Here is a 27,581-nt window from a genome sequence, read left to right on the forward strand (position 1 = left end):
CAAGATTAGTGAATGGAACAAAGGGGTGCTCTTACGAAGAAAGGCTTAAGTTTTGCAAATTACAGTGTCTGGAGACTAGGCACCAGCGAGGTGATCTGATAGAGGTGTATAAAGCCTTGAATGGTTTAAGCATGCTCAATGCTGATGGGATTCTTCCTCTAGCTCAGAAGAATCACCTGAGAGGGCATAAATTCAAATTGAGGAAAGACAGATGTAGGATAGACGTGCGGAAATTTGCCTTTAGCCAGCAGGTGGTTGGTTGGTGGAACAGACTTCCATCCCTTGTCGTGGAGGTTGATAGCCTAAATAAGTTTAAGGCTCAGCTGGACAGGTATTTTGAACAAACAGAGGGGTGAAGTGGAAGTGTGTTTTTTTTTTTTTTTTTTGGCTGATGTTGCATAAGCTTGCTTTCTTGCATCAAATGCCTCTACTAATGCTAATGCTAAACCTTGAACAATATTTCTTAGTTGGTATGTAAAGCCTAGTAGCTTCCAAGATAAGTTCTTTGAATGCTTCCCATTTTGAATTTGCTGTTGGTAACATCATCAGTTGGTCCCACTGTATAGAATTTAAATACTGTCTCAGTCCATCGTAGTCGCCTTTACGAAAGCAATAACCCTTCCCTTTACCCCTAATGGTAGTTACCTCTTTGAGTAAATCCCACTTCAGCACACTGTGATCCCTGCCACCTAGTGGTTCATTTACCTGCAGATTCTTAATGCATGAAGAATCACTACTGATAATCAAATCAGGTGTATTACTCCCTCTAGTTGCCTCCCGAAGCTGCTGATGTAGAAAACAATCATCCAATAAATCTCCAAAAGCCTTGCTAGTGTGTGAGTGACCAGCCCCCAAATTCCAGTCAATATCTGGGAAATTAAAATCCCCCATTATAAGACACTCTGATTTACTGGCCCTCTCTATTTCCCCGTTCAGTTTCTTATTATACTCATCAGAGTCATTACAATTTTGATCTACCATTGCTTATGTCACACCAAACTGACTCGACACTGCACTGTCCAGCAATGTCGACTGGCTTCACTTCCTTGGATTTTATGTGTTTTTTAACTAATAGCATAACCCCTCCTCCCTTCCTATCCTGTCTATCCTTTCTGTAGACATTGTACTCCCCAAATTCCAGTTCTGTATTCCTTATATCTGTGTGACACCACGTCTCTGAAATCCCCACATTATCTGCCTTTGATGTTTTGAGCAATACCTCAAATTCATCAAATTTATTTACTAAACTCGTAGCATTGGTGTACACGCAAGTATACATGCACCTGTTCTTTTTCTTAGCTACCCTAACACAACCTATGTGTTTATTTGTACCCCAATGATTCCATGCAGCCTCTGAAATATCGTGCATCTTATTTTCCAGGCTGCGGCTCATTCCAATAGAAGCAGTGCAAGAATCACTTTCACCTCTTCCAGTGGCTACTGTTAATTTATTAGTCCTTGTATCCCCCTAATCTAGCAGTTTTCCGACCCACCTAACACTGCCTCGATAGCATCAGCAAACATTCTTGCACCCTTTCTATTTAAGTGTATCCCATCCCTGTAGAAGCAGTCTCTCCTGTTAACAAGTACAGACCAGGCTGAAAAAAATTCTACCCCTTGCACAATCTTTACAGGGCCGAATTGATCAACAGGGCTCTCATCATATACTCCCTCCTATCGTGTCTGGGCAGAATTGCAGACACTTTCAAATTTCACCCTAATTCACGGCTTTTTTTCAACAGTGACCTGTACTTGTTAAGTAATTCCGCCGGTCTCCTTAACAAGTACAGGTCACTGTTGAAAAAAAGCCGTGATAAACTAAATAAATTTAAGGCTGTGTTGGACAGGCATTTGGAATGAATGGAGGGGTTCTTTTTGACTGATGTTGCATAAGCTTGCGTTCTTGCACTGTATGCTTCTACTAATGCTCATATCTACAGCAAAAGCAGTGCAGCCATCAAGCCTAGGAAACGAGACCTAAATTCAAAATAGGAAGGGGAGTAAAACAAGGTGACCCAATAGCACCAAAGCTCTTCACTTCACTAGAGATTATATTCAGAAATCTATACTGGAGTGGCATAAATATCTTAGGCAGGCAACTAACCAACCTCTGTTATGCAGATGACATAGTCCTCTTCTCTAAAAGCAGTTCACAACTGGAATGATTGATCAAAGGTCTAAACCTCAAAAGCAAAGATAGTTGGCCTAAACATTAACTATGACAAAACAAAAATAATGACAAACCACGTAGCCTCACCCATCAACATCGGATTCAAAATACTAAACTATGAAGAGCAGTTCAAATATCAAGGCCAAATAATATCCTTCACCAATAAAATGTACAAAGAAATAGACTCCAGAATGAACAACTCTTGGAGAGGCTATTGGAGTATGAAAGAAGATGAAGGGAGATTTGCCTATCAGCCTAAAAAGATAGTTATACAACATAATCATATTACTCACTCTAACATGCACAGCCCAGACATGGCCTTTGACAGAAAAATAAGTAAGTAAACTTAGAATACACCACCGAGCAATGGAAAGAAGTATGCTGGGTATAAAAAAGACAAAATAAAATAACCAAAAAAGACAAAATAAAATCTACTTCTATCAGAGAAAAAAACTGAAATCAATAATGCCATCAAGACATCCAAGTCCTTAAAATGGAAGTGGACAGAACATCTCACCAGGAAACATGAGAATTCATGGGATAAGCTGACAACTGTTTGGCTACCAAGAGAAGGAAAAAGAAGAGAGATAAGTGGAGAGATGAGTTAACATCACTTATGGGCCCCCTGTGAACAAGACTGGTATTGAACTGAGAAGAATGGAGAAAGTCATTTCTGAAAGTCATACTGACCCATCAGGACAGGTTTTTGCCCAGCAGTGGGATACATATATGTGATTTTTTTTGGTGATCCAAAAAAATGGTGGCAGACCACAAAGGTGAAAGAATAAACATCAGATTTTCTGTAACTTTTTTTTTTGAAATTGCCAAGTTTTAGGATTCTAAAAAAGGGGAAAAATGAAAAATGTGTGGGAATATAAATAGATGATTTGAATGTAAGAACAGAGTTATGATCTACAAAGTTTGTACACCACTGAATTTATCATTCTACATGCTGATGAATAGCAGATGTTAACTTCCCTAAATCTACTTAAGTAACTAATTTCACATAAAATAATTTTTAAAAATTCTGAGTGAAGAATTAAGATTTTATTTGTGGTGTACTCATTAAATATACCTTGAAACAAATCAGAAAATAGTAAAGTAAATAAGGTGTTGAACAAGTATATTTTCAAGTACACACATAAGCTACTACACACTTTATAATGAATACAAGGTTTCTATTAAAGTTTATCAATAACCATCCTTTTAGTTACTGACTACAAGCACAATATTCAGGGTCAAAGTACAGTAAGATGGATTGTATGCATGACATTGATAAAATAATTGGAACCTGGTTATCAGAATAAATTTCCCATCAAATTAAAAAGCAGAAGTTACAGATAAGATTACATTATGGGACTGTAATCTCTACCTATCATATCACTGAAACCATTAAAAAGAAATGTAATATTTTTGTAACATGTTGCCTAATAACTTTTATATATACATGAGCATATATAAGTGACACCATCATTACTTATTATTAAAAATTTAAGCATGTTTTTAATAATCAAGCTAGGATCTACAGAAATATTTTGCAATAAGCCAAACCAAATCACTGAGGTAGTGGGAGAAAATATATTGCATGTCACTATTTTTCAGTACGGTATATTTGAATAATAGTGTAGTAAAATGGAATTGCTTTCACCAACGTGTTAACAAAAAAAATTTTTTTTTTTTTTTTTTTTTTTTTATGAAAAACCCCAAACACGAAAGGTATCAAAACCTATAGTACTTAGTACCGTGCATGGGTTGAAGGAGAAGTATGGGGGGAGGGGGATGCCGGAAACTTTGCTCTAGAGACTAAACGTGGGTTTCACCACTTCAAGCCTCCAATAAGCAAAGTGGTATTGCACCGGTTGATGAAAGTCATCTACCAACTTAAAAATAAATACAGAGGAAGTGTCCTTAGATCATATGATTTCCAAAATAAAGGGTAACTTGGTTCAAATTTAGCATTAGCATTAGTAGAGGCATATGATGCAAGAAAGCAAGCTTATGCAGCATCAGACAAAAAAAAAAAAAAAAAAACCCACTCCCATTTCACCCCTCCGTTCATTCGAAATACCTGTCCAGCTGAGGCTTAAATTATTTAGGCTATCAACTTCCACAACAAGGGATGGAAGTCTGTTCCACCAACCAACTACCCGCTGGCTAAAGCAAATTGCCGCACATCTATCCTACATCTGTTTTTCCTCAATTTGAATTTATGCCCTCTCAGGTGATTATTCTGAGCAAGAGGAAGAATCCCATCAGCATTGAGCATACTCAAACCATTCAATTTGAACTACCAAGGGTTGTTGAAATGAATTACCCTTGGTAGTTCAAATCTGATCTAGATATTTAGGAGCAGATAGGTTTGAATGTACAAAGTCACTAGAGATTGCAGTTGACAGGCACAGTAATCTTCCCTTCCTCACTTTCTTCCACCAAGGAAAACTGAAAATGGTGTTGAAGTTTCTTGATGCTATTATTCAAAAATGTTACCTAATGATATCATAGCAAATCAAATCTTGTGTTTCACTTCACCATCAATGTGAAACTTGCCAATTTTTTTTTTTTTTTTCAGAGACCCAGAAACATAACACACATAGGATGAAATCCCAACTATCTTTCTTTTTAAGATAATCATAAACATGATAGGCTAATGGAACTATAGTGCACAATTACTGTGTATACATTGAGGAGGGGAAGGAAAGGAGACACTTGATATTACTATTGAATATTCACAGGTGATTTTAAGTAAATACATAGGGAAACAGGGAAGGTTATTCCATAAAGTGACCTTCTTTCTTGTGAAAAGTAGAATTGATAAATGCAGAGGAAGTTAGTTTGGCATTTTCTACAGTATATGTTGAAGGGCACTGAGAAGTATAAAATTTAAGAGAAAGGATGCTTCACTATGTGGTTGTAATGTGAGAACAAAAATTTTAATAAAATAGCAAGAATAACTTTTCTAAGAGCTTACAACCTTTGAGGGAACACTGGAAGTGGGTATTGAGCTATAACAGAAAAGACAGACCCTCTTCATAAGCAGTTAATCAGTTTCATAAACTTCATTACAAATCACACTAGAGTGAAATCTTCCTCACCTCCAAGCTAGTCATTTCAGAAATGTACACATTCTTTATCACCTGGGTGAAAATAGATACAGGACTTCTAAGCCATACAGTACACACACATTCTTTGCTGGTAACTAAAATTTGAAGCAAGTTCAAAAGCTATAGAGATCCCCCCCCCCAACCAAAGTGCCATGCGTTAATTGGTCAAATGAATTTTTTTTTTTTTTTTGGCTGATGCTGCATAAGCTTGCTTTCTTGCATCAAATGCCTCTACTAATGCTAATGCTAAGTATTCGAAATGCGCAGGACAATCCAAAGAATGAAATGCAGTAAAGGCAAATGTTAGTCATGTAAACTTGGTGTCAAATTTGCAAGCACAAGAGTGACACCATGCTGGGAAATTTTGGGTATTGTGGTAATGATGTTGTTTTCACTGAATCAGCAAGGAAACCCGGACTACACAAATTAGTTAAAACTCACACTCAGAACAGGGAGTTTTCTATTCCCCCACTCCCCTCAAACTATTCAAAAATTTCAAAATCACCTTCAAATTCCCCTTTTTTGGCACAATACCACAACCAAACTCAGGACTGCAAAGTGCAGGTTGTTGACCACAGAATGCACCTAATCATCTGGAGTTGTTTACAAATTTAAAAAAATAAAAATCAAGATGATTATTATGTTCTTAGTATTAGTATCAGCAAATGACGCAAGAAAGCAAGCTTATAAAGCATCAGCCAAAAAAAAAAAAAAATACTCACCTCATCCATCCCTTCCTACCAAGAATTTTTGTTTGTACATTATGGGCTTCTTTCATTCCATGGCTGAGTTATCTATTCACAAGCGAGGATAGCAAGGTTTTCTCCTCTTGGAGGTTTTTGATCCAGCAAAACAGGCAAACCAACTGGATAATATACACTAATTTTTAAGGATATAATACACATGGGTGGATGAAGTTGTTGTTGGTAACCCTAAAGTGACAATATTTTTGTACTTTACTATAAACATTACTAAAAATGTTACCAGCCCATTTCGTTATCATCTAAAATTTGTTTTCAGTCATAACAGATAAGAAATATGATAAGCATTCTGATAAAAGACATTTTTTTGTTGTAATTGTATTAAAAAAAACATAACTGCATTAAAATACTTTACAATGTAAAGTGTTTTATAACACAGTTACGTTTTTTTTTTTAATTCCAATATATTTTGATATGTGTTCCTTGATCATTATAAAATATATTCAACTGTCTACAATTATTTATTATTATTCTTATGGGGGATGCCTATGAGGTGCCTCTGCACAAAGGTACCTCAGAGGAATGTGACATTTCTGACCAAGCTATCGATAACATTAATCTGTCACCCTCCCCAAACTTGGACATATTGGTGACTGCTCAGAAGAGAGGCCAGAAGGGCTCATATCCAGAAACCCAGAAAAGGTTGTTGTCATTGCTATAGAGTTTTAGATACACCAACAACTTTGTGCATGTTCAGAGACTGATTTGCATGTTGTGCAGGCTGAAAAAACAAAGAATAACTCATAGGGGCAGGGGCCCTTATTCCTTTGCCTGGAATTGGCTAGCTATAGTCCTGCTTAGAGCAGCACTTAAATTCCTCCAGCACATAACAGGACTAGAACCCAGACTGGGTTCTAGTCCTGTTATATGCTGGAGTTCAAGTCCCAGTGTAGACTGGAAGAATTTCTATTTCTGGAGGAATACTGTCATGGGGACACCTAGCAATGTGATCCTATGTCAAGTATGGTGGAAAGCCAACAATCAGACTGGCTTAACCATTACCCTTTGCTTCCACTCTGAATAATAGCCATATTCTGCTTCATGACTAGCATGAAGCAGAATAATAGATTCTGAGAAGCAGAATCATCTGCAAGACTTTTAGCATTAGCATTAGCAGAGGCATTTGATGCAAGAAAGCAAGCTTATGCAGCATCAGCCAAAAAAAAAAAAAAAAAAGTAACATAAATAAATAAAAATAACCACTTCCACTTCACCCCTCTGTTCGTTCGAAATACCTGTCCAGCTGAGCCTTAAACTTATTTAGGCTATCAACTTCCACGACAAGGGATGGAAGTCTGTTCCACCCACCAACCACCCGCTGGCTAAAGGCAAATTTCCGCACATCTATCCTACATCTGTCTTTCCTCAATTTGAATTTATGCCCTCTCAGGTGATTTTTCTGAGCTAGAGGAAGAATCCCATCAGCATTGAGCATGCTCAAACCATTCAAGGCTTTGTACACCTCTATCAGATCACCTCGCTGGTGCCTAGTTTCCAGACACTGTAATTTGCAAAACTTAAGCCTTTCTTCGTAAGAGAACCCCTTTGTCCCATTCACCAATCTAGTTGCCCTTCTCTGTACTCGTTCCAGCAGCTCTACATCCTTCCTGAAATGAGGCCTCCAGGCCTTATTTTGACTTAAGTCACAAGGAGGAAGACTGGGTAAAAAACAAGTTGCAATGTATGAACATTTTAAAATTAATATATTAATTAGTATTTAGTTTCCCATCTGTTGCAAAATTCTAAATCCCATGCAGTATCATAAGTATAAATTTGTAAGTATAATAACTATCAAGAGCAGTTATCCTGTTTTATTAAAACACTTTTATTACTATACAATTTTCTAGCGATCACCAACTAACTGAATTAAAATAAATTTATTGAAATAAATAAATAATATATACATAATATACTAAAACAGTGATAAAATATAAAATAAAAGTGTTAAAATTCAATAAGGTAAAGCGTTAAAATACAATAAGATAAAAGCGTTAAAATACACAGTAGCTTTCGAGACAAAGTGCCTCTTCATCAACTTAGTCAGTGAATGGTGTACTCCAGTATATATCGTTGGTTAAAATAGCAAAAGTCAGCAGAGCATGATCATGTATCATGAGTCTGGTGTCGGTAGAACAGAATTACATACATGTGATGATTGCTAGCACACATCGCACTGCTAAATAGTACATTCCATAATGGAGTGCAAGTGCACTCCCTAGTGCAATTCATGGTAATATTACTGCTAGCTATGTGCACTGCCTCAAACTACGAGTGCTGGCGGTAATCACATGAATAGTCGACGATTTCAATATCCCGTTGGGGATCAAGATTGTGCTGCTCAACCCAGTAATGCTCAGCGACTGTGGAGAGTTCAACATTAGCCGTTCGAAAGAGCCAACTCATGCTCAAAAACCCAATCTTTCAACCTTCTGTTGGACTCACCTACATAACATTCCCCTACAATCTGGACAAGTAACGTGGTATACGGAACCACTCCATAGGAGAGGAGGAACAGGTGTTTACACCTTAGAAATAATAGATTGTAATTTCCTCCCTGAAAGTTGCACACATCGTATATGATGGAGACTCAAAATCCTAACAAGACTTTCCGATTCACCCGGTTAATAGGGGATGTAGGCGGTAGAGATAAATTCATTGATGCGAGGAAGGCTAGATTTCGCAAAAAATTCGTGAGCCCGAAGCTCACATCTATCTAGAACCTGAGGTGGATAACCGCAATTTGAAAGCTCTCCAATTTCTGTGACCAATCGAACCAGAGTGCATACAAGCGTGGGAGAATAAAGTGCAAGCAGTGCTATGCAAATGACCAGGGGCGTGCACATTGGCTTCCTAAAAATGGAAGTTACAAAATGCAAACCCACACGTTAGACTAAAACATCCAAAAAAGGAAGAGTATTATTAACCTCTAGTTTAATTGTAAACTGAATGACAGGTGACAGGGAATTGAGATATTGCAGCAGCAGTTGAGTTTCTGATCCCCGAGGGACAATGACAAAGATATTGCCAACATAATGACACCAGAGAGTGATAGGAACAGGTAAGTTGATGAAAATCTGACTCTCAAGTTCTTCCACTTGTTCAATGACACTGTTTCGTCACATATAGGGCACAACTATGGGTGCCCCTGTTAGTCCTATCATGGCTATGCAATGAAGCATCCTTTCTCAGAAATCAGATTAGCAAGTTTGAAGTTTAACTGTGTGATGCTGAATAGCTAACACCTGTTTAGTTGTTCACTAAACGTGTATTAGCCAGTTACATGCTCACTGGTTCGGAAGAAAAAGAACAGATCCTATTTCATAAGAATTAGCATCTGTATTGCATAAGCTTGCTTTCTTGCATCATTTTCCACATGTGCCCATGGAAACGTCAATAGCAAATGCACAAGCAGAAAATAAATGTCTGCTAGTAGGGAGTGAGTTTGTAAGTGAGTGCTACTAACTAACTTGACTGCACATTCTATTGGATCACTTTAGTCTAGTTTGTTGATTAATAATCCTGAATTCTACGTTAAAACTAAAAATAGGCATTATATTGGGCATATAAGTGTCAACTTGGTTAGCTCTAATAAGAATATTACATGTACTGATTTCCTCACTAATAAGTACACAGTTTGGATCTTTTTATAATAATAATTCATGTAATAGTCTTATTCACAAAATATGCTTATACGAAAAAGCAGAAAAAGTTTGCAATTTTTCAAGATAATAATAACTGATTATATTGGAGTTGTTAACATCAGTGGCTTAAGCATGTTTTTAAAAATAAATGCTAGTGATCTAGAATTAAATGACAATCAGAGATAAACTGTATCGACTGATACCATTGTATTAACATTTCAGTTGTGAATTTCGAAGTATTTAAATTCCATTTCAAGAGTATTTCAAAAGAAAACAACTTACCTTTTAATCATATTGTCACGTTCTAATATTCATATTCTAAGATGTATTCTAACTATGTTGGCTTACAATTATACCTCATTGCACTCATCACCGGACGGGAATACGGTTAATAGGCCTATATTGCAGTTTAATTTTAAAAAAAATTAGGAATGTCATGAATTTTTGACTTCAATTAAATAATTCTATTTAACCCAACTTTTCAACGATGGTTCAGCTACTTAAACTTCACGATACGGTGGTTGTCAATCAGTAGCATGGATTGTTCGTGGTGGCGCCATCTATATCATGTGATTTTCACTTGTTGGAAAAAAATAAGTTAAAAAAATAAACAAGTTGACAGATTTAAAAAAAGATAAAAGTCAGCAATAATTTAACTTCTGCTGATGAAATAGCAATTATTTCTAAGTAGTCTGCATTATGCATCTGAGGTTAAGGTTAGCGACAATAGTAGCTGACACATTTCGTAACTATCAACAAGTATGAAGTACACGCGGAATGTTTGTTTTCATCAAGACATTAATTATTTGTTGATATTCGCAATGGGGCAAAAAATCATGTATATATCATATTATAGTCTTTATTTCTAAATGAATACAATTCAAAAAATACTATACTATTTAATGATTCCAATATGGATTATTTTTCTATATTTTTCGTATGCAGAAACCAAACATGAGGTACGTTCAGACTATAATTTTCTTTTATTTTGAAGGGATTATATATCAGGGCGTAACGAATAGGTTTTTGAGTTACCGTATGGTTCACACTACAATTAGTTTTCAATAAAAATATTTCTTGTGCGCAAAAGAAAAAAATATATATATACTTGTACTTTCAAGTAAGAAATCTTGAGACGTCTTCATCTCTGGTGACACGATTATTTTATTATGGTGTATAAAGACACGATTAAAAAATAGTATTGGCATTAGTAGTGGCTAATGATGCAAGAAAGCAAGCTTATACAGCATCAGCCTAAAAAAAAAAAAATAATAAAATCCTATTTCACCTAGCCACCTTATCCAATAGTTTGGCTAGTTCTTCCATGAATTTATTAAAAACTACACATCTTAGGTCAGTAGCGTAGCTACCCTTTTTCGGGCTCGGAGGCAAAGAACATCTTCGGGCCCCTACTTAATTAATGAAAATTGCAAAAAGAGGAGACAGCCAAAGACAGTTCGGACCCGGAGGCAATTGCCTTGCCTGCCTACATGGTAACTATGCCACCGTCTTAATTTTAAAAAAAATTAGGAATGTCATGAATTTTTGACTTCAATTAAATAATTCTATTTAACCCAACTTTTCAACTATTTTAACAAGGGATAACTACTGCATACAAGTGGAGTCCTCATTTTAGGAAGGTTGTAGAGCTGCTGGAACGGGTACAGGGAAGGGCAGCGAGATTGGATGCTCATACCAAGAAAGGCTTTAGTTCTTCAAATTGTGGCATCTGCGAGGTGATATGATTAAGGTATTTAAAGCTTTGAATGGATTGAGTAAGCTCAGTGTTAATGGTATTTTTCTGCTTGCTGAGACTGCACACGATGGGGCATAAATTCAAATTGATGAAGGGCAGTTATTATTAGCCATATGGTGCAAGGAAGCCTGAGGCTTATGCTGCACCAGGCAAAAAAAATTTGAGTAACCCTGAGAGAGAGAGAGAGAGAGAGAGAGCAGTCGAAGGGAATCACCAAGAAAGAGCTGAATATCACCCTGATGATATCCATCTCAGGACCATGGGTGTGCCAAGCCCATACTCACCAGATGTGAGCCCCTGAGGTCAGTTGCTGAATAGAATAGAAATAGAAAGTATGGAAATTTGCCTTTAACTAGCAGATGGTTGAATGCTGGAATTTGAATAAATTCCACAGTTTAAATAAATTCAAGGAAGAACTAGACAAACTATTAGAGGAATGGATAGGTGAATGGGAGTTTTATTTATTATTTTGGTCGATTCTGTATAAGCTTGCTTTATTTCATTATTTGCTACTGCTAATGCTAAAACCCCATGAGCCACTCTTGCAGCCTGTCTGCACTGCTCTGAAAACTTCATATCTGACTGCACAATTATTCCCAGGTCCTTTTTATTTTCCATTAGTCTGGGTGTAGTACTACATAGTTGGTACATTACTCTGGAATTATTGCTACCCATATACGGTACCTTGTATTTGTCAATGTTAAACTTCAATTGTCATTTCTCAGCTCAGCTTCCTAATTTTTCTAGACCTTGTTGCAGCAGCATACCTTTATTGCTGTCATTAACTACACTGGAAACCTTGACATTAAGCTTGATATACTTAAATCAATATCATTAATAATTACAGAAAATAAGAATTTAATTTAATCCAGTGTAGTTTAATGGACAGTTTTGCTAATTTCTGACAGTATGTGAACATAATTAATATCTGATGCTTATTAATAATGAGTCACATAATCATTAAGAATTTCAATACTAGGAACTAAGGTTTAATGAGTTTTTACTTTTTCTTTAGTTGTGTGAATAACCGTTTTTGCTAATGAGTTACTTTGAGACATTATGGAAGCCAATTTACTAAAATCATACACTTTTTATGATGATGAATTATGCAGTCAAGCTTAAGCACTAGCACTAATTCAAAGTTTTAACCATTGATATTAATGTAGTTTCAGTAATTTCTTATGGAGATTTAAATTACCTAGTTAGAGTTTGAAGTTGTTCAAAAATTAGGTTGAACTTCCAGGCTCGGTATTTAAAGACAAAGCTTGGTATTTTTTTTCTCCTGGAGAAAAAAAAAAAGAGTATGATTGCATCTTTTGCAGCCATCAGAAAAAGGACTTTCGTTGCATCTTTTTCTAAGATAAGTCATTCCATTTTCTTTTCTTTTTTTTTTTTTTTTTCTTTTTTTGCAATGATGTGATCAGATTGATGGCAATTTTGGCTGAGAACATAATCCACATGACTGGTACCTGCTCATTGACTGGTTGAAATTTAATTAAAACACTGCTGCTCGTTTAACACAATGGTATGCCCCTCAGTTGTTTTCCCACATAAAGTTTGCATGAAAGAAACAAGAGGACATGATGCACCTTTTTAAACATATTGACTATGAAATTTATTCTTGGCATATTTTTAGTTATCTGAAAGGGATAACTAATGATATTGAAAGTAGGAGACTGGCGGAATTACTTAACAAGTACAAGTCAATGCTGAAAAAAAGCCGTGAGTTAGGGTTGTGAATTTGAAAGTGTCTGCAATTCTGCCCAGACATGATAGGAGGGAGTATATGATGAGAGCCTTGTTGATCAGTTCGACCCTGGAGAGATTGTGCAAGGCTCAAGGGGTAGAATTTTTCTCAGCCTGGTCTGTGCTTGTTAACAGGAGAGACTGCTTCTACAGGGATGGGATACACTTAAATAGAAAGGGTGCAAGAATATTTGAATAGTTAGGTGGGTCGGAAAACTGCTAGCTTGGGGGGGACACGCTGACTAATAGATTAACAGTATTCGGTGGCAGAGGTGAAAGTGATTCTTGCACTGCTTCTATTGAAATGCAATTGAGCAGCAGCCTGGAAAGCAAGGCAATGGGGATTAACAGGACTGCTGGGAGTCATAGTGGAACAAGTAAATACATGGGCTGTGTTGGGGTAACTAAGAGTAGAAACAGATGCATGTACACCAATGCCAGGAGTATAGTTAATAAAATTCGATGAGCTTGAAGTGCTAGTCAAGACATCAAGGGCAGGCTTTAGCATTAGTAGAGGCATATGATACAAGAAACCAAGCTTATGCAGCATCACCCAAAAAAAAAAAAAAAAACACTTCCACTTTACCCCTCCATTCATTCGAAATATTGTTGGGATACCAGAGACGTGTTGTCACACAGACATAAACACTTCCTAGTCATTTCACAAATATACGTGGTCTCAATTCTCATCTCAATGATGACATTTCCACTAGCAGTCTGCCAAACCCCATTTGCATGTCCTTTTTCTGACCGAATCTCAGTTATCGGTTGATTCAACTACTGCTCATCTCAGTTACCCAAATTATTCACTGTATTAGCATTAGCATTAGTAGAGGCATATGATGCAAGATAGCAAGCTTATTCAGCATCAGCCAAAAAAAAACAAAAAAAAACAAACCACTCCCATGTCACCCCTCCGTTCGTTCGAAATACCTGTCCAGTTGAGCCTTAAATTTGTTTAGGCTATCAACTTCAACAACAAGTGATGGAAGTCGGTTCCACCAACCAACCACCCGCTGGCCAAAGGCAAATTTCCGCACATCTATCCGACATCCGTCCTTCCTCAATTTGAATTTATGCCCTCTGAGGTGATTATTCTGAGCAAGATAAAGAATCCCATTGGCATTGAGCATGCTCAAACCATTCAAAGTCTTATACACCTCTATCAGATCACCTCGCCGGTGCCTAGTCTCCAGACTCTGTAATTTGCAAAACTTAAGCCTTTCTTCGTAAGAGCAACCCTTTGTTCCATTCACTAATCTTGTTGCCCTTCTCTGTACCCGTTCCAGCAGCTCTACATCCTTCTTGAAATGAGGCCTCCAGACCTGTATACAGTACTCAAGATGTGGCCTAACCATTGCCTTATACAAGGGAATAATCACCTCCTTATCTCTGCTAGAAAAATTCCTGTATATCATTGACAAGACACCATGAGCTACTCATGCAGCTCGTCTGCACTGCTCAGAGAACTTCATATCTGCCTGCACAATTACACCCAGGTCCTTTTCATTCTCCACCACTGTCAGTGTAGTACCGCAGAGTTGATACGTTGCTCTGTGGTTACTGTTTCCCATATGTAGTACTTTACATTTGTCAATGTTAAACTTCATTTGCCACCTGTCAGCCCATTTGTTCAACCTTTCCAGATCCTGTTGCAGCAGCATAGCGTCAGTAGTGTCCTTAACAACCCTGCCAACCTTTGTATCATCTGCAAACTTGGACATTAAACTTGATATACCATCATCAATATCATTCATAAACACCGAAAACAACAACGGACCCAACACTGAACCCTGAGGAACTCCACTAATAACATTAGTCCACGTTGAACAGTGTCCATTGATTACCACTCTCTGTCTTCTGCCATGATCCCTTTTGCCTCAAAGGTGATACTTGTGCATACGACTGCTCTGATATTCCATGTCAGAGACTTGGTAATGTGGAATTACCTCTTTTCGATTTTCTCTGGCTTGAAATCTCGCTACCTCATTGTGTCAAATTCATTTGTTGTCTCTACTGTTCTCCCAACTCACAAATCAGTTGGAGATGTTACGACTTCCTCTCTTTGCAACTTGACTTTCTCCAGTCCAACTTTCCTAACTGTGAGGTAATTTTCCTTGGTGATTTTAATGTTCATAACTCCAGCTGGCTTCTGTTTTCTAGACACACCGACACAGCTGGTCGAGATGCTGAGGCTTTTGCAATTACTAATGACCTTGCACAAATTGTTCATTTACTTACAAAAATACCGAACAATTCTAACCATACAGCCAACACACTTGATCTTTTTCTCGCAAACGATCCTTCTATGTATACGGTCAAAGTGATTGGTCCTTTAGGCACCTCAGATCACAACTTGGTGATTGTCTCTTCTCCAATGGAGCCTTTATCTCATGGCTATTCCCAACCTCATATTGTTTGACCTGTGAGATTTCTTTTCTTCTTTTCCTCGGTCGGTTTACTGTTTCAAAACTTCTGATGTCAATGTTTGCTCAGATCGTGTCAGTGAAATTATTCTTGTAGGAATGAAATCCTTTATTCCACACTCCACTTTAAAATCTCATCCTGTATCTAAACCTTGGTTTTCCAATAAATTTGCTAAGGCTGTTCAAGAGAAGAACATTGCATATCATAATTTTCTTGTTTCCAGTTCTTCAGTTTCATTTGCTGCAACCTTTGCCCATCTCTGTCAAAACAAGGAGTGTAAGGAGATCAGGCGACAACTCAGCGTTGTTATGGGCCTATATGAGAGCTTGAAGAACAGGGTGGATGCCCTCAAGGGGTAGAATTTTTTTCAGCCTGGTCTGTACTTGTTAACAGGAGAGATTGCTTCTACAGGGACGGGATACACTTAAATAGAAAGGGTGCAAGAATATTTGCTGATGCTGTCGAGGCAGTGTTAGGTGGGTCGGAAAACTGCTAGCTCGGGGGGAGACAAAGACCAATAGATTGACAGTAGCCACTGGCAGAGGTGAAAGAGATTCTTGCACTGCTTCTATTAGAATGAGCAGAAGCCTGAAAAACAAGATGCATGGTATTTCAGAGACTGCTGGGAGCCATTGCGGTACAAGTAAACACATGGGTTGTGTTAGGGTAGCTAAGAATAGAAACAGGTGCAGGTATACTTGCGTGTACACCAATGCTAGGAGTTTAGTAAATAAATTTGATGAATTTGAGGTATTGCTCAAAACATCGAAGGCAAATATTGTTGGGATATCAGAGACGTGGTGTCACACAGATATAAGGGATGCAGAACTGCAATTTGGGGAGTACAACGTCTACAGAAAGGATAGACAGGATAGGAAGGGGGGAGGGGTTATGCTATTAGTTAAGAAACACATAAAAACCAAGGAAGTGAAGCCAGTCGACATCGCTGGACAGTGCATTGTGGAGTCAGTTTGGTGTGACATAAACATTGGGAGATCAAAATTGAGAGTTATATTTTGGTTTTTAGGAGCATTAGCAACTAAGGCCATATTGCTCCGGGAATATGCGGTGGTCATTCCCTTGACCTTTCCGCATCCTCCGTATTTGGTGGTGACGGGCTCGAACCCCGGTCTAATCAAGAAGCGTGTGCTACGCACTGCTGCTCCTTCCCACCTGGCTACGGAGGCGCCTAAAATTGAGAGTAGGAGTGTGCTATAGGCCTAATGACTCTGATGAGTATAATAAGGAACTGTACAGGGAAATAGAATGGTCCAGTAAATCAGAGTGTCTTATAATGGGAGATTTTAATTTCCCAGATATTGACTGGAATTTGGGGACTGGTTACTCACACACTAGCAGGGCTTTTGTGGATTTATTGGATGATTGTTTTCTACATCAGCATGTTCAGGAGGCAACTAGAGGGAGTAATACTCTTGATTTGATTATCAGCAGTGATTCTTCATGCATTAAGAATCTGCAGATAAATGAACCACTAGGTGGCAGTGATCAAAGTGTGTGAAGTGGGATTTACTCAAAGTGGTAACTACCATTAGGGGTAAAGGGAAGGGTTATTGCTTCCGTAAAGGCGACTACGATGGACTGAGACAGTACTTAAATTCTATACAGTGGGACCAACTGATGATGTTACCAACAGCAAATTCAAAATGGGAAGCATTCAAAGAACTTATCTTGGAAGCTACTAGGCTTTACATACCAACTAAGAAATATTGTTTAAGGTTTAGGCCAAAATGGATGTCAGATGAACTAATGAGGCATATGGCAGAGAAGAAAAATGCATGGGATACATACAAATTAACACATGACCCAGAAGCCTATGATAGATACAAGTTGATATGCAACCAAGTTACAAAGGAGGTAGTAGTAGTAGTGGCACATGATGCAAGAAAGCAAGTGTAGGAGCTTATGCCGCATCAGCCAAAAAAAAAAAAAAAAAAATCACACCATTCCCTCCAAATGCCTGTCCAGTTCCTCCTTAAATTTATTTAACCTATCAACTTCTACAACGACAGATGGAAGTTTGTTCCAGCAATTAACCACCCGCTGGCTAAAGGCAAATTTCCGCACATCTATTCTACATCTGTCCTTTCTTAATTTGAACTTATGTCCCCGTAGGTTGGTAATCTGAACAAGTGGAAGGATCCCATCAGAATTCAGCGTGCTCAACCCATTCAAGGCCTTATAGACCTCAATCAGATCACCGCGCAGGTGCCTAGGTTAGGCAGGCGAAGGCAGATTACGAGAAATCCTTGGCAAGAGATGCAAAGAAAAACAGCAAAGAGTTCTTTACTTATGTAAACTCTAGAAAGAAGGAGATGAATCAGATTGGTCCACTTGATATTGATGGGTCAAGTGTTGATGATCCTGCTCAGGTAGCTAACAAACTAACTGAATATTTTGCATCGACATTCACACATGAGGAGTCATTCAGCGAGGGGAATGACAGAGGTGTATTCAACTCTAGCAGTAAGCTACAGAATCTTGAAATAACTGGGAGTAAAGTGGAGGAGAAACTGTTGAAGATAAACACAAGAAAGGCACCCGGGGTGGATGGGATCTATCCAGTTATATTAAAGGAGGCAGCAAAGGAAGTAAGCAAACCCTTAGCCATAATTATGAGAGCTTCTTTGGACTCAGGGGAGATACCCATAGACTGGAGATGTGCAAATGTAACCCCAATTCACAAAGGAGGATCAAAGGCTGACACAAGTAATTATAGACCTGTGAGCTTAACTTCTGTTCCAGGAAAATTAATGGAGGCACTGGTTAAAGAAGCACTGCAGGATCATCTAGACAAGACTTCAGTTATAGCTCAGACACAGCATGGTTTTGTTAAGGGGAAGTCTTGCCTGACCAACTTGATTGGATACTATGATGCAGTCACAAAAGAACTGGATGCAGGGAATAACTTTGATATTATATACTTGGATCTTAGAAAGGCTTTTGATACTGTTGCACATGGAAGACTGCTACACAAATTGGAGCAGTGTGACATTGGAGGCAAATTGCTGCTATGGATAAAGGGGTGGTAGACGGGGAGAAGACAGAGAGTGGTAATCAATGGACACTGCTCATCGTGGACTGATGTTATTAGTGGAGTCCCTCAGGGCTCAGTGTTGGGTCCATTATTGTTTTCTGTATTTATAAATGATACTGATGATGGTATATCAAGCTTAATGTCCAAGTTTGCAGATGATACAAAGGTTGGCAGGGTTGTCAAGGACACTACTGACACTATGCTGCTGCAACAGGATCTGGAAAGGTTGAGCAGATGGGCTGAGAGGTGGCAAATGAAGTTTAACATTGACAAATGTAAAGTACTACACATGGGAAACAGCAACTACAGAGCAACGTGTCAACTCTGTGGTACTACACTGACAGTGGTAGAGAATGAAAGGGACTTGGGGGTGGTTGTGCAGGCAGATATGAAGTTCTCTGAGCAGTGCAGATGGGCTGCAAGAGTAGCTCATGGAGTATTGTCAATGATATACAGGAATTTTTCCAGCAGGGATAAGGAGTTGATTATTCCATTGTATAAGGCGATGGTCAGGCCACACCTAGAGTACTGTATACAGGTCTGGAGGCCTCATTTCAAGAAGGATGTAGAGCTGCTGGAACGAGTACAGAGAAGGGCAACAAGATTAGTGAATGGAACAAAGGGGTGCTCTTACGAAGAAAGGCTTAAATTTTGCAAATTACAGTGTCTGGAGACTAGGCACCAGCGAGGTGATCTGATAGAGGTGTATAAAGCCTTGAATGGTTTAAGCATGCTCAATGCTGATGGGATTCTTCCTCTAGCTCAGAAAAATCACCTGAGAGGGCATAAATTGAAATTGAGGAAAGACAGATGTAGGATAGACATGCGGAAATTTGCCTTTAGCCAGCGGGTGGTTGGTTGGTGGAACAGACTTCCATCCCTTGTGGTGGAGGTTGATAGCCTAAATAGGTTTAAGGCTCAGCTGGACAGGTATTTTGAACGAACAGAGGGGTGAAGTGGAAGTGGGTTTTTTTTTTTTTTTTTTTGGCTGATGCTGCATAAGCTTGCTTTCTTGCATCAAATGCCTCTACTAATGCTAATGCTAATTACAAGTGAGGGGCCCATTAAGCTCTCAGCTGCCCACACCAATGCCAGAGCTTGCACTTGGTCATCGCGCAACACAGCGGCAACCCCCATGGCAGAATGCGCTAGTCCCAAAGGAACTAGTAGTTGTTGGTGACTCTATTGTCAGGGAAATGGCAAACATGCTTTGTAAAAAGGATAGGTGGAACAGGACCAGGGTATGTCTGCCACGGGCAAAAGTTGATGACGTTGTAGAGCGGATATCATCTTTTAAGGGCACAAAAGGTGATATAGTTGTACACGTTGGCACTAATGATATTAAGATTAGGAGACCGGCCGAATTACTTGACAAGTACAGGTCACTGATGAAAAAAAGCCGTGAATTAGTGTTGAAATTGAAAGTGTCTGCAATTCTGCCCAGACACGATAGGAGGGAGTATATGATGAGAGCCCTGTCAATCAATTCGGCCCTGGAAAGATTGTGCAGGGCTCAAGGGGTAAAATTTTTTTCAGCCTGGTCTGTACTTGTTAACAGGAGAGACTGCTTCTACAGGGATGGGATACACTTAAATAGAAAGGGTGCAAGAATGTTTGCTGATGCTATCGAGGCAGTGTTAGGCGGGTCGGAAAACTGCTAGATTGGGGGATACAAGGACTAATAGATTAACAGTAGCCACTGGCAGAGGTGAAAGTGATTCTTGCACTGCTTCTATTGGAATGAGCCGCAGTCTGGAAAATAAGATGCAGGATATTTCAGAGACTGCTGGGAATCATTGGGGTACAAGTAAACACATGGGTTGTGTTAGGGTAGCTAAGAAAAAGAACAGGTGCATGTATACTTGTGTGTACACCAATGCTAGGAGTTTAGTAAATAAATTTGATGAATTTGAGGTATTGCTCAAAACATCAAAGGCAGATATTGTGGGGATTTCAGAGACGTGGTGTCACACAGATATAAAGAATGCAGAACTGGAATTTGGGGAGTACAATGTCTACAGAAAGGATAGACAGGATAGGAAGGGAGGAGGGGTTATGCTATTAGTTAAAAAACATAAAATCCAAGGAAGTGAAGGCAGTCGACATCGCTGTGCAGTGTCGAGTCAGTTTGGTGTGACATAAGCATTGGGAGATCAAAATTGAGAGTAGGAGTGTGCTATAGGCCTAATGACTTTGATGAGTATAATAAGAAACTGTTCGGAGAAATAGAGTGGGCCAGTAAATCAGAGAGTCTTATAATGGGAGATTTTAATTTCCCAGATATTGACTGGAATTTGGGGGCTGGTCACTCACACACTAGCAGGGCTTTTGAGGATTTATTGGATGATTGTTTTCTACATCAGCATGTTTGGGAGGCAACTAGAGGGAGTAATACTCTTGATTTGATTATCACTAGTGATTCTTCATGCATTAAGAATCTGCAGATAAATGAACCACTAGGTGGCAGTGATCACAGTGTGCTGAAGTGGGAGTTACTCAAAGAGGTAACTACCATTTGGGGTAAAGGGAAGTGGTATTGCTTTTGTAAAGGCGACTACAATGGACTTGAGACAGTATTTAAATTCTATACAGTGGGATCAACTGATGATATTGCCAACAGCAAATTCAAAATGGGAAGCATTCAAAGAACTTATCTTGGAAGCTACTAGGCTTTACATACCAACTAAGAAATATTGTTCAAGGTTTAGGCCTAAATGGATGTCAGATGAACTAATGAGGTATATGGCAGAGAAGAAAAATGCATGGGATACATACAAATTAACACGTGACACAGACGCCTATGATAGATACAAGTTGATCTGTAACCAAGTTACAAAGGAGGTTAGGCAGGCGAAGGCAGATTACGAGAGATCCTTGGCAAGGGATGCGAAGAAAAACAGCACAGAGTTCTTTACTTATGTAAACTCTAGAAGGCAGGGGATGATAAATGAATATTTTGCATCGACATTCACACATGAGGAGTTATTCAGCGAGGGGAATGCCAGAGGTGTATTCAACTCTAGCAGTAAGCTAGAGAATCTTGTAATAACTGAGAGCAAAGTGGAGGAGAAATTGTTGCAGATGAACACAAGAAAGGCACCTGGGGTGGATGGGATCTATCCAGTTATATTAAAGGAGGCAGCAAAGGAAGTAAGCAAAACCTTAGCCATAATTATGGGAGCTTCCTTGGACTCAGGGGAGGTACCCACGGACTGGAGATGTGCAAATGTGACCCCAATTCACAAAGGGGGATCAAAGGCTGACACAAGTAATTATAGACCTGTGAGTTTAACTTTTGTTCTCGGAAAATTAATGGAGGCACTGGTTAAAGAAGCACTGCAGGATCATCTAGACAAGACTTCAGTTATAGCTAGGACACAGCATGGTTTTGTTAAGGGTAAGTCTTGCCTGACCAATTTGATTGGATACTATGATGTAGTCACAAAAGAACTGGATGCAGGGAATAACTTTGATATTATATACTTGGATCTTAGAAAGGCTTTTGATACTGTTGCACATGGAAGACTGCTGCACAAATTGGAGCAGTGTGGCATTGGAGGCAAATTGCTGTTATGGATAAAGGGGTTGTTGAGGGGGAGAAGACAGAGAGTGGTAATCAATGGACACTGCTCATCGTGGACTAATGTTATTAGTGGAGTCCCTCAGGGTTCAGTATTATGTCCTTTATTGTTTTCTGTATTTATAAATGATATTGATGATGGTATATCAGGCTTAATGTCCAAGTTTGCAGACGATACGAAGGTTGGCAGGGTTGTCAAGGACACTACTGACACTATGCTGCTGCAACAGGATTTGGAAATGTTGAGCAGATGGGCTTCGAGGTGGCAAATGAAGTTTAACATTGACAAATGTAAAGTACTACATATGGGAAACAGCAACCCCAGAGCAATGTATCAACTCTGTGGTACTACACTGACAGTGGTAGAGAATGAAAGGGACCTGGGGGTGGTTGTGCAGGCAGATATGAAGTTCTCTGAGCAGTGCAGACGGGTTGCAAGAGTAGCTCATGGTGTATTGTCAATGATATATAGGAATTTTTCTAGCAGGGATAAGGAGGTGATTATTCCCTTGTATAAAGCAATTGTTCAGGCCACACCTAGAGTACTGTATACAGGCCTGGAGGCCTCATTTCAAGAAGGATGTAGAACTGCTGGAACGAGTACAGAGAAGGGCAACTAGATTGGTGAATGGGACAAAGGGGTGCTCTTACGAAGAAAGGCTTAAGTTTTGCGAATTACAGTGTTTGGAAACTAGGCACCAGCGAGGTGATCTGATAGAGGTGTACAAAGCCTTGAATGGTTTGAGCATGCTCAATGCTGATGGGATTCTTCCTCTTGCCCAGAATAATCACCTGAGAGGGGATAAATTCAAATTGAGGAAAGACAGATGTAGGATAGATGTGCGTAAATTTGCCTTTAGCCAGCGGGTTGTTGGTAGGTGGTACAGACTTCCATCCCTTGTCGTGGAAGTTGATAGCCTAAATAAGTTTAAGGCTCAGCTGGACAGGTATTTCGAACGAACAGAGGGGTGAAGTGGAAGTGGTTATTTTTATTTATGTTACTTTCTCTTTTTTTTTTGGCTAATGCTGCATAAGCTTGCTTTCTTGCATCAAATGCCTCTACTAATGCTAATGCTAAAACCAGATGGTTCTGTTGTCACTTCGGCCAAGGATAAAGCTGATCTGCTAGCATCCCATTTTTCTACCAACTCCTGTATTACTGATCTTGGTAAAACACATCCTACCATTCCAACACTGTCCATTCAATGTTTCCTATTCTCTTCCATCAGAAGGATTTTAATGAATCTTGATGCTAAGAAAGCTCCAGGTCCTGATGGTATTTCTTCACTTGTTCTCAAAACCTGTGCTCCTCAACTTACACCTGTTCTTTGCTACCTTTTTTCACTTTCGTATTCCAAAGGTGTTTTTCCTTCTGCTTGGAAATTTGCTCATATCCAGCCAGTTCCTAAAAAGGGTGAGAAATCCCTCCAATCCAAATATCGTCCCATTGCAATTACTTCTACTCTTTTTAAAGTAATGGAGAAATCAATTAACCGCCAACTCTTAAACTACCTAGAAACCTTCCATCTGATCAACGGTCGCCAGTATGGATTCCGTTAATGTTGATCCACGGTTGATATTCTGGCTTATGATACCCATTTATGGACTAATTCAATGGAAAGGTTCGGTGAAACTCAAGTAGTTGCTCTTGACATCTCAAAGGCTTTCGATCGTGTTTGGCATAAAGGTCTTCTAAACAAGCTTCCATCTTATGGTTTGCCAACTGTTTTTAGTAATTGGTTATCCAGTTTTCTCTCTGATCGCTCACTGAGGGTGATGGTAGATGGCTCTCTGTCTTCTAACTTCTCCACTAATGCTGGTGTCTCCCAAAGTTCAGTTCTTTCCCCCACTCTTTTCCACTTGCATATTAATGACCTTCTTCCATTGACTGGAAATCCTATCCCTAGATTTGCCGAGGATAGCACGTTGCATTCTACTTTCCATTTTGAGAAACCTTGTCCTGTTCAATCAGCTTCAACTTTTTGAAAATCTGCTACTAATTCCTTAAATGCCGATCTCCAGGTAATTCCCCAGTGGAGCAAAGACAACTTAGTTGATTTCAATCCTTCTAAAACTCAGTCTTGTCTTATATCTCGCAAAAAGGATTCTTCTGTTCCTATGCTGATCTTTGGTGACACTATGATTTCTAGGCAAAATGATATATCTTTTTTGGGGATTACCCTGACTTCTAATCACTCTTGGCACAAGCACATTACAAATATTGTTTCCTCTGCATCTGAAAAATTGGGTTTTCTCTTTTGCTGTCGGCATTACTTTTCTTCCAAACAGCTGTTCACTCTGTACAAATTGCGAGTCCTCCCTACCATGGAATATTGTTCCCACATCTGTGGCAGTGCCCCCAAATCCTCTCTGCGGCTTCTAGATTCTATACAGAAGAGGGCAGTTAGATTAATTAAGGACTCCTCTCTAACAGAGTCACTCCACTCGATGTCTCATAGGCGTACTGTGTCTGCTGCATGCCTTTTCTACAGATACTTCCATGATCACTGTTCTTCTGAATTGGCTTCTATAATTCCGGTTCTCTCTTTCAAAAGTCCAAACGTGTGCCACGACCAGCCAACATCCATTTACTGTCCAACTTGAAACTCACAGAACTAACTTTTCATCTTCCTCGTTTATTCATTCAACTGCCATTTTCCGGAAAAATCTTCCTTTGTGCGTATTCTTGAAAATTACAGTTTACAGAAGTTCAAGTCTAATGTCAACAAATATCTTCCTTCGTCTTCTCAGCCTCCTACCCAAACACGTTACTAAGTGCTATAGGTTCTAATACCTCTCGTCTTTGCGGTTTTCATAAAAAAAAAAAAAAAAAAAAAAAAAAAAAGCAGTGCAGAATTGTAATTTGGAGAGTACAATGTGTACAGAAAGGATAGACAGGACAGGAAGGGAGGAAGAGATTATGCTCTTAGTTAAAAACCACATAAAATCTAAGGAAGTGCATCCAATCGATGTTGGTGGACAACGCAATGTTGAATCTGTTTGGTGTGACATATGCACTGGGAAAGGAAAAATGAGAGTAGGTGTGTGTTATAGCCCTAATGAATCTGTTGAGTATAATGAGCAATTGTGCAGAGAAATAGAGTGGGCCAGTAAATGAGAGTGTCTTATAATGGGCAATATTAATTTCCCAGATATTGACTGGAACTTGTGGGTTGGTTATTCACACTCTAGCAGGGCGTTTGTGGATTTATTGGATGACTGTTTTGTACAGCAGCATGTTTGGGAGGTAACTAGAGGGAGTAATACTCTTGGTCTGATTATCAGTAGTGATTCTTCATGCATTAAGAATCTGCAAATAAAGGAACCACTAAGTCGCAGTGATCACAGTGTGCTGAAGTGGGATTTACTCAAAGTGGTAACTACCATCAAGGGTAAACGGAAGGGTTTTTGCTTTTGTAAAGGTGACCATGGTGGTCTGAGAGAGTATTTAAATTCTGTACGGTGGGATCAACTGATGATGTTACCAAGAGCAAATTAAAAATGGAACGAAATCAGATTACGAGAAATCTTTGGCAAAGAATGCAAAGAAACACAGCAAAACGGTCTTTACTTATGTAAACTCTAGAAGGAATGGGATGAATCAGATTGATCCATTTGATATTGATTGTTCAGCTGTTGATGATCCTGCTCAGGTAGCTAGCAAACTAAATGAATATTTTGCATCTACATTCACACATGAGCTCGCAGTGATCACACTTAAATAACTATTCAGAGAGGGGAATGCCAGAGGTCTATTAATCTCTGGCAGTAACTTGATAATCTTGTAATAACTGTGAGTAATGTGTTGAGAAATTGTTGAAGATAAACATAATGAAAGGCACCTGGGGTGGATGGAATCTATTCAGTTATATTAAAAGAGGCGGCAAAGGAAGTAAGCAAACCCTTAGCCATAATTATGAGAGCTTCCCTGGACTACGTGGAAGTACTCGTGGACTGGCGATGTGCAAATGTGACCCCAATCTACAAAGGGAGACACAGGTAATTACAGACCTGTTAGTTTAACTTCTGTTCCAGGGAAATTTTCTAGCAGAGATAAGGAGGTGATTATCCCCTTATAAGGCAATGGTCTGGCCACACCTTGAGTACTGTATACAGGTCTGGAAGTCTCATTTTAAGATGGATGTTGTGCTGTTGGAACAAGTACAGCGAAGGGCAACAAGATTAGTGAATGGAACAAAGGGTTGCTCTTAAAAAGAAAGGTTTAAGTTCTGCAAATTCCACTGTCTGGAGACTAGGCACCTGCGTGGTGATCTGATTGAGGTGTATAAAGCCTTGAATGGTTTCATCATGCTCAATGCTGATGGGATTCTTCCTCTTGCTCAGAATAATTGCCTGAGAGGGAAAAATTTAAATTGAGGAAAGACAGTTGTATAATAGATGTGTGGAAGTTTGCCTTTAGCCAGCAGATGGTTGATTGCGCTGGAGAAAACTTCCATCTGTCATTGTAGAAGTCAATAGCTTAAATAGATTCAAGGCAGAACTTGACAAATATTTGGAGCGAGTGGATGGGTGAAATAAGGATTTCTTTTTTTGACTGATGCTATATAAGCTTGCTTTCTTGCATTGTGTGCCTTTGCTAATGCTAATTTGCTCTTGACATGCAGTTAGGATATACCAGGTACTTAAAAATGCACATGCATTTTCCTGATCAAATCAAACTATTTTAGTCTAATGTGTCTAGTATGTTCTTAAAAAAGCATACATGGGAACCATTCGAAGGATGAAACAGGGCAAAACTACACAAGCATTCAAAATGCTGTGGGTGGTTTATGTGTTATATATAAACATTGTGTGGATCTTGATAGATGTGTGTGAAAGAAGAATCCATGTATCTGATATACATTTGTATCCCAAAAATGAGTGGAGGGCCCCGTGGGGACCTCTTTTGAATCCATAGAAGCTTCATAATAATGGCCAAGGGTTGCTTGCTCCCTTTGCTGCCACCTTTAATATAACTGGATAGATTTCTTCCACCCCACGTGCCTTTCTTGTGTTTAATTCCAACAATTTTCACTGCATTTTGCTCTCAGTTATTTCAAAATCGTTTAGCTCTCTGTTAGAATTTGATAGAACTCTGGCATCCCCCCCCCCCTTCCTAAATAACTCCTCATGTGTCAATGTAAATGCAAAATTTTCTCATTCAGTTTGTTAGCTACTTGAGCAAGATCATCAACAGACAGTCTGGTTAAAAGAAGATCAATAGAAATAGTATCAGATGCTTTACTCAAGGCAAAGTAGATTGTGTCATTTTTGCAGGTTACACTCAGTAGTGTTGCATTGAAAAGTGTGATCGAAATAAAGTAGATTAGCTTAGTTGTCTTCC

General features: G+C 38.9%; 2 protein-coding genes across 2 annotated transcripts in view; one reads left to right on the forward strand and one right to left on the reverse strand.

Annotated features, from left to right (window-relative positions):
- Positions 1–10,094, reverse strand: part of LOC150082408 (testis-expressed protein 2) — a 187,251-nt gene extending 177,157 nt beyond the window's left edge. The window contains exon 1 of the mRNA XM_090380511.1: positions 9,956–10,094. The gene's annotated coding sequence lies outside the window, so the exon portion shown is untranslated. The remainder of the gene's footprint in view (positions 1–9,955) is intronic.
- A 469-nt stretch (positions 10,095–10,563) lies between these two features.
- Positions 10,564–27,581, forward strand: part of LOC150082409 (serine/threonine-protein kinase/endoribonuclease IRE1-like) — a 402,966-nt gene continuing 385,948 nt past the window's right edge. The window contains exon 1 of the mRNA XM_090380512.1: positions 10,564–10,632. Coding sequence (XP_090236638.1) covers positions 10,576–10,632 — 57 coding nt within the window. The 5' untranslated portion in view covers positions 10,564–10,575. The remainder of the gene's footprint in view (positions 10,633–27,581) is intronic.

The sequence above is a fragment of the Mastigoproctus giganteus genome, chromosome 8 (genome assembly GCF_048544385.1).
Source record: "Mastigoproctus giganteus isolate SK-2022 chromosome 8, ASM4854438v1, whole genome shotgun sequence".
Taxonomy (NCBI): domain Eukaryota; kingdom Metazoa; phylum Arthropoda; class Arachnida; order Uropygi; family Thelyphonidae; genus Mastigoproctus; species Mastigoproctus giganteus.